Source organism: Chlorocebus sabaeus, chromosome 22 (assembly GCF_047675955.1).
Source record: "Chlorocebus sabaeus isolate Y175 chromosome 22, mChlSab1.0.hap1, whole genome shotgun sequence".
Taxonomy (NCBI): domain Eukaryota; kingdom Metazoa; phylum Chordata; class Mammalia; order Primates; family Cercopithecidae; genus Chlorocebus; species Chlorocebus sabaeus.
In genome coordinates this window covers 51,953,003-51,961,311 of record NC_132925.1, presented here as the reverse complement: position 1 = coordinate 51,961,311, position 8,309 = coordinate 51,953,003, and the positions used below count along the sequence as shown (strand labels likewise).

The 8,309-nt window shown below is 45.2% G+C and overlaps 1 protein-coding gene across 2 annotated transcripts in view; it reads right to left on the bottom strand.

Annotated features, from left to right (window-relative positions):
• RAF1 (Raf-1 proto-oncogene, serine/threonine kinase) overlaps positions 1-8,309 on the bottom strand; it is an 83,566-nt gene that overhangs the window by 1,034 nt on the left and 74,223 nt on the right. For both annotated transcript variants that reach the window (XM_007985267.3, XM_073009835.1), the window contains exons 11-16: positions 7,381-7,465; positions 6,478-6,654; positions 2,946-2,992; positions 1,049-1,167; positions 482-613; positions 202-336 (exon numbers count right to left, since the gene is read on the bottom strand). In XM_007985267.3, coding sequence (XP_007983458.2) covers positions 202-336; positions 482-613; positions 1,049-1,167; positions 2,946-2,992; positions 6,478-6,654; positions 7,381-7,465 — 695 coding nt within the window. The remainder of the gene's footprint in view (positions 1-201; positions 337-481; positions 614-1,048; positions 1,168-2,945; positions 2,993-6,477; positions 6,655-7,380; positions 7,466-8,309) is intronic.

The window sequence follows — 8,309 nt, the reverse complement described above, 5'->3', positions numbered from 1 at the left end:
CTGAAACAAAGCCCCAGAATGCTCTCATTAGCTGTGTCTCAAAGACACAGGCTGTACCCTGCCCCCAACCATCTTGTAGAGGATCTGGGTCCCCTCCCTATAAAACAAAACAAAATACTCCCACCTTACTCCCACCTTACATTGCCATCTTTAAGAACCAATCCATGCTTTAATAACCATTCTAGCAGCCCTGAGCCTTACCTGGGGAAAAAGAGGCCTCTCTTCCTTTACTTTCTTCACACAGTCAGCTACCAGCCTCTTCATTGCTTTGGGGCAGTTCTTATATAGCTTACTAAGATCTGGGGAGGCATACCCTCGGCCCACCATGAAGATGATCTAAGGGAAAGAAAACAGCTGAGCGAATGGGGGGTAAATGAACTACAGAAAATATCAAGTCTCTTTAACATCCTCTAGCTGCCTAGGCTGGGAGAGGCCCAAGGGCTCCCACACGTTAGGACCTTTAGCACCGGCAGAGACTCACCTGATCTCGGTTGTTGATGTGAGAGTAAGGAAGTTCCCCCGTCATCAGCTCATACAATACGATGCCATAGGAGTAGACATCCGACTGGAAACTGAATGGGTTGTTATCCTGCATTCGGATCACCTCTGGGGCCTACATTTATCACCATATGACAAAAGTGCATTTATCACCATATGACAGACCTTACAGACATCTAGGACCCAGGCTGTCCCTTTCATTAGTTATGAATGAGTCCATTCTTCAGTCCCCACATAGTTTATCCCCCAAAGGACTCCAACTCAGGCACTGGGTAAAACAGCTCAGGAATCCTTATCTTTAAAGGACCAAGACCCAGCACTTCTATCACCCAGCTTATTATCTCCTCTCCACACTAAGCTTCACAGTGGTTCTGATCAATAGCTTCTTCAAGAAAATCTACAATTGCCCTGAGGCTGAGGCTGGCTGTCACTAGGGGTCATGTGGATTTCGGGGAAATGTACAGAAACTCTTTAAAAGTTTGCACGTAAATCCCCAGGGCATTCCCTTTGCCCTGTACCAGAGACTGCTGGTGGGAGCCCAGATTCTCACCATCCACAGGACAGAGCCAGTAGGTTGTTCAACCTGCTGAGAACCACTCCAGCGTGACTTTACTGTTGCCAAACCAAAATCTCCAATTTTCACTGTTAGGCCTTCATGGAGAAATATATCTCAATGCTTGTTAAGGACTCTGGTTTCAAAAGAATGGTCAAGTTAATTTTGAAAAACATCCCAAAGTTCTTTATAACATGGTAATCTCTCCACCTTCCCTCTGTCACAGCCTCTGCACTGAATTTCCTAAGGTTTCTGAAGTTCTTTAAAGTGCTTTTGAAATGCCCCTTCTTCCAGAAGACAGGCAGGGATTGGTCAATGTGCCAGATTATTTGGCCCAAGCCAAAAGCAAGCCAGCGTTTCTTCTCTGCTTCTTCTCCCCATTTGCACGTCTAGGTGCTGGGTCCCTGGCCTTGTGACCTTTCCACATAATACAGGTGCTTGAAACCCTAACACGATGAGCAGAGGCCACACTCCAGTGCTCCCCAAAGGGCCAAGCATGGCCTGCTGACAGCTTACAGTCGTTTCTGCCTGTATTCCGCCCTCAAATCACCATCTGAAACTTGAGTGGTTGACAAAATAGCAAATCCCTTACTGAGTGCTCAATGTTGTCATAAGAAATTCCTCACTAGAATTGGTACCACCCGGTGACTTCAAAATGAGAACCGAAGTCAGCTCGCTTCTGGGTAAAGAAGTCATACAGTTTAAGTCTAACTTGTGAGGGGAAAAAAAATTAAAAAAGAGAAAAAAAAAACCACATACAAAGTAACTTGTGATCTGTTGGTGCCCAGGAATTCACACCTTAAATCTGTGGTGTCTGCTTTCATGGTATAATGTTTGGCTGCTAAAACGCCCACCATTGAAAGGTGTTCCACACCTCAGACATGTACCTAAAACAGGCCATGTCCCATAATCCAACACAACTGTGATGCCTCTCTCACTGCTCAAGAAGAAAAGTGGGTTGTAATGCCATCTTTCTTTCACAAGGAAAGGCTAGTGGAGGGTGGCAGATTCAAATTTGTTAAATTTCATGCCTTACAGCATTAAAAATACCTTTCTTCATTTACTCTTCTATAAAAACCACCCCTCTCCTCTTGTAACAGTGACTTCTGAGGAACCCACTTATGTACCTTTGAGAAAGATCATTTTATTTACTTTTTTTGAGACAGAGCCTTGCTCTGTCCCCAAGGCTAGAGTGCAGTGGCATGATCTCAGCTCACTACAACCTCTGCCTCCCAGGTTCAAGTGATTCTCATGCCTCAGCCTCCTGAGTAGCTGGGATTACAAGCACGTGCCACCACACCCAGCTAATTTTTAAATTTAAGAGACGGGGTTTCGCCACATTGGCCAGGCTGGTCTCAAACTCCTAGCCTCAAGTGATCCGCCTGCCTCAGCCTCCCTAAGTGCTGGGATTATAGGTGTGAGCCATCACGCCTCGTCAAGAAAGACCATTTTAAATAGTGATTTTGGAAATCTTTCAACATCTGGCTTGTAGCTACTTGGTATCCACATAACAAGTAGATACACATACACACACTGGCCACAAACTAGAAATAAACATAAGACAAAAGCCCAATCCCCCTCAGGTTAAATTTACTAATAGTGTGATAAAATTATACCTATTTCAAGTTCGGAAATCTCTCCAAATCACTTTTGCTGAGATAAACTCAGAAAGGAACCTAACCTAAACATCGCTCTCATCAGCCCAGGTGAGGCATAAGCTGCTGAGGGGCAGGCCAAGCCTACTAATTTTCTGACTTTTCTGTTTTCCTGTCCTCTTCCTCTTTCCTTAAAAAGATATCCCCGGCACCGACAGCCACTTGTGACAAAAAGGCTCTCTTCTGTTTCCCTAAATTTAGAACTGAGCAGTCAAATGAACTCAACAACCAAAGGATACTGTTGGATTTCATGTCTCTGTGGATGATGTTCTTTGCATGCAAATAGCTGTGAAGGGAAAAGAAATTATTAAAAATAAGTTTGAGGGGCATGGGTAGAAAGCAGTTTTAAACTACAGCTAAGAAGTAAAGCCACTGAAGGTCTGGCTCCAAGGAGTGTTACACACAGGGACAGATGCTGTGCTGTTCAGCCTGGTTCACATCACTGCTTACCTGAAAGTGAGGCCACAGTACAAACATGCTTACACTTTTTTTTTTTTTTTTTCCTGGAGACTGGAGTGTAGTGATGCAGTCATAGCTCACTGCAGCCTTAACCTCCTGGGCTCAAGTGATCCTCCCACCTCCCAGTAGCTGGGACCACAGGCATGTGCCACCACACCACATTTTTTTTTTTTTTTTTTTGGTAGATACAGGGTCTTGCAGTGTTGCCCAAGCTGGTCTTGACTCCTGGGCTCAAGTGATCCTCCCGCGTTGGCCTCCCAAAGTGCTTGGATTACAGGCATGGGCCCCTGCACCTGACCATTGCTGACACTTCTTCAAGCATCAGTTTTACTCAAAAGTAATTCTGATAACCCAATGTCCATAACTGATGAATGAATAATGTGGCATATCCATACAATGACATGTTACTCAGAAAGGAATGAAGTAGTGACACATGCTACAACCTGGATTAATCTTGAAAATATTAAACTGGGTCAAAGTGCCCAGGCATACAATACCATATCTTATGTATTATACACAGTCAAGCATCACTTAACGGCAGGGATATCTTCTGAGAAATGTGTTGTTAGCCAACTTGTTATCATGCAAACGTCATAAAGTGTACTTACACAAACCAAGATGGTACAGCCTACTACACACCCTGGCTAAATGGTATAGCCTGTTGCACTTAGGCTACAAACCTCTATGGCCCTCAGTGTACTGAATACTGTAGCTGGTTGTAACATGGTAAGTATTTGTGTCTCTAAACATAGCCAAACATAAGCCGGGCGCAGTGGCTCATGCCTTTAATCCCAGCACTTTGGGAGGGTGAGGCGGGCAGATCACAAGGTCAGGAGAACGAGATCATCCTGGCTAACACGGTGAAACCCCGTCTCTACTAAAAATACAAAAAATTGGCCAGGCGCGGTGGCGGGCGCCTGTAGTCCCAGCTACTCAGGAGGCTGAGGCAGGAGAATGGCATGAACCCGGGAGGCAGAGCTTGCAGTGAGCCGAGATGGCGCCACTGCACTCCAGCCTAGGCGACAGAGCGAGACTCCATCTCAAAATAAATAAATAAATAAATAAAACCAAACATAGAAAAGGCACAGTAAAAATACAGTATTATAATCTTGTGGGACTACCTTCCTATATCATTATATATATCTTTATATTATATCATCATATCTTACATGATTGCATTTATATTAAACTATAAAGTAGGCAAAATCCATAGAAACAGAAAATAGTTGCAAGTGGGTGAGAGGTATTGGGTGACCGCTAATGGGTATATCATTTGGATATCTGTCCACTCCAAATCTCAAGTTGAAATGTGATCCCCAGTGTTGGAGGTGGGACCCAAGTGGCAGGTGTTTGGGTCATAGGGACGAATTCCTCACGAATGGCTGGGTGCCCTCCCTGCAGTAACAAGTGAGTTCACACACTATTAATTCACATGCTATTAGTTCACATGAAACCTGGTTATTAAAGAGTTTGGGACCTCCCTCCATGCTCTCTCTCTTGCTCCTTTCTCTCACCACGTCACATGTAGCTCCCCTTGCCTTCTGCCATGAGTAAAAGCTTCCTGAGGGCCTCACCAGACACAGATGCTGATGTCATGCTTTTTGTACAGTCTGCAGAACCATGAGCCAAATAAACCTCTTTTCTTTATAAATTCCCACCCGTAAGTCTTCCTTTAGAGCAACCCAAACAGACTAATACAATGGCATATATTTCTTTCCTGGATAATGAAAATGTTCTAAAATTAGATAGTGGTGATGGCTGCACAACACAATACCAGAAAAACGGAGGTGTACATTTTAAAAGGGGGAATTTTATGATATATGAATTATATCTCAATTTTTCTGAAAAGTCATTCCATTTCTTAAAATATACAAAAGGCAACTTCCATATGAATTTTAAAGATAATATGAGAATTTCTGTAGGACTTGCAAGCACAGCTATATCTTAGTAGCTCCCAGATGTCTAGGGGGGTACAAGGAGTTCCTACTCCTCTACCATAAGGGGCACTTCTGAGGAAAAGTTTGAGAAGCACTACCCTGGGCTAGCCAGGAAAGGTGGGAGGATCACTTGAGGCTAGTTTGAGACCAGTCTGGGCAACACAGTGAGACTCCCAACTCTACAAAATACACGAAAATTAGCTGGGCATGGTAGCGTATGCCTGCCGTCCCAGCAACCTATGAGACTGAGCTAAGAGGATTGCTGGAGCCCAGGAGTTCGAGGATGGAGTGAGCTATGATCGTGCCACTACACTCTAGGATAGGTAACAGAGTGAGACCCTGTCTCTCTAATAATTTTTTTTTTTTTTTTTTTTTTTGAGATGGAGTCTCGCTCTGTCGCCCAGGCTGGAGTGCAATGGCATGATCTCCGCTCACTGCAACCTCCACCTCCCAGGTTGAAGCGATTCTTCTGTCTCAGCCTCTTGAGTAGCTGGGATTACAAGCGCGTGCCACCACAACCAGCTAATTTTTGTATTTTTAGTAGAGATGGAATTTCACCATATTGGTGAGACTGGTCTTGAACTCCTGACCTCGTGATCCACCCACCTCAGCCTCCCAAAATGCTGGGATTACAGGCGTGAGCCACCGTGCCCGGCCAGGAAAAAGTTTTTAATTAAAAAAACAAAACAAAACAAAAAATGACATCTGTTTAAACCCTCATGTGGGACAGCCATGCCTCAAACAGCTGAGCAGAGGGCATTGCCACAGCTATCCAAAGCAGAAGATACATGCCCCCCACTATGTTCTCAGGTTTCTGCTAAAGTGAGGGTAGCAGGCAGAGCCCGAATCTGAGCCCCAAGGGGGAAGCGCCAAGGGGGAAGTTCAGTCCCAACAGGGGAATCTGAACTTTTTTTTTTCTTTGAGACAGAGTCTCGCTCTGCAGCCCAGGCTGGAGTGCAGTAGTGTGATCTTAGCTCAACGCAACCTCTGTCTTCCACGTTCAAACGATTCTCCTGTCCCGGCCTCCTTAGTAGCTGGGATTACAGGCATGTGCCACCATGCCTGGTTATTTCTTGTATTTTTAGTAGAAACAGGGTTTTGCCATGTTGGCAAGGCTGGTCTCGAACTACTGGCCTCAAGTGATCCACTGGCCTTCGCCTCCCAAAGTGCTGGGATTACAGGTGTGAGCCACCTCACCCAGCTGGAACCTGAACAACTCATTCCTGATAACTGGCCCCTCCAGCCAAGGTCAGAGGCTTACACAAAGATATCACAGAATTGCTTAATGGACTAGAAGGCTTTTCCTGATTCTGGTTCCAATTTAGGGACAAATTTGATGCCTGGGTCCCAGAAAGGCATCAGACCATCTACTCACTCCATTCCCTGAGCCGTCTGCCGGGCAATGTCAATTAGCTGGAACATCTGAAACTTGGTCTCCTGGACATGCAGGTGTTTGTAGAGGCTGCTGCCCTCGCACCACTGGGTCACAATTGCCAGGTTGTCCTTTGTCATATACCCCATGAAAAGCAGAATGTTCACATGCCGTGTTTTGCTGGGGAGGTGAAGAGAGGAGAGGGAGGAGGAAAGTGCTCAGAGAGGTCTACTGTGCTTTTCCGTGGACACTGGGTTCTGTGCTCTTGACACCACCCCCAGTCCCAACCTGGAGGGGGCTAGAAAAACAAACACATGGCATGGCTGATAACCCAGGTGGCATTCTGAGCAAACAGAAATGCGCACCATTAGTTCACTGGGCCATCAGTTCAGTGTTGGCCTTGCTTACAGAGATGACATTCTCTTCCATCAATGTACACTCCATGACCCTCCCCGTGGAGGTCACAAGGACTCCTCTGTAGAAATCTCCATTATATGACTTATTCCTACAAGTCTAAATAGTGACTGAAAGATTTGAAAGCTGACTGTTCTGAAGTCTAAAATAAAGCAACTCAGCTATAAAGAGGGTTCTGGGAAATAAAGGTAAAAACAGGGCCTATTTCTGCCCACCTCAAACCAAAACCCAGAGATAGAACTTGGGCTATCGAGTTTACTGTGCCCAGAGGAGGGTATTCTCCTGAGAAGGGGCTCTTTGAAAGGCCTGACAGCCACATAAACTAAAGGAAAGATCCCTTGCTCTCAAGGGAGGAGCATCCAACCACAGGAACTCCACAGTGAGTCCTAACTGCCCGCCCATCCCAACCCGCGGCACAGTCCACTAACTCTGCAGTCCTTGTACCCCCACTCTAGCACTCCAGAGGGACTGGACTGCCAGCTTTGTACTCACCGCAGAACAGCCACCTCATTCCTGAAGGCCTGGAATTGCTCTGGGGTTGGGTCAACAACCTTTAGGATCTTTACTGCAACATCTCCTGCAAAATTAGTTGGCAATCAGTGCAATCAGTTGATCTTAGTCTTTCAAATAACCTAGTTTTGAAGAAGATACAGTGAATCATTTATCCAAAGAATCACATACCTACACAGATACAACAAATCTCCAAAATTTTTTTTTGAGACAGGGTCTCACTCTGTTGTCTAGGCTAGAGTGCAGTGGCACGCAGTGGCACACAGCGGCCTTGACCTCCTGGGCTTAAGCAATCCTCCCACCTTGGCCTCCCAAAGTGCTGGGATTACAGGTCCAATTTCTACATAATTCAAATGACTCAAAAAAGTTACATAGGTTAACTGCTATCCCTACAGTTAGGCCTTCAATAGTCTTGGTTAAACTATTCATACCAATCCTGGCAAGCCCCAGACAGGAAGTCATGTGTGACAGGTCAAAACCTTGTCCTGTGGGGATGAAATCAGTGCATGGATATGAATGGCCTGGCAAATACAGAATGGCTGGGGCTGGATGCTGGTGTAAGGAAGCAGACCATTTAGCAACTACTGAGGCTGAACTCTGAATCCACATTTCAGTGAGACCTAAGATAGTCACTAGGAAAAATTCAGAGATATATATTGAAATTAAGCTTCTCTGCCTTCAATACCATTAAAAAGTAATCCTAATAATACTGAACCCTGGCATTGTGTGTACTTTTATCTCTTTTAATCCTCACAGCTGCCCTATGACGTAAATAATTTATCTTCACTTCAGACAACAAGCAGAGAAGTTTAGTCACTTGCCCAAGGTCATACAGTCAAAAAACAAAGAGTGCTGCAGCCAGGATCAAAACCCCAGTCTGACTCCAGTTGCTATCCTACCTACTATACTGA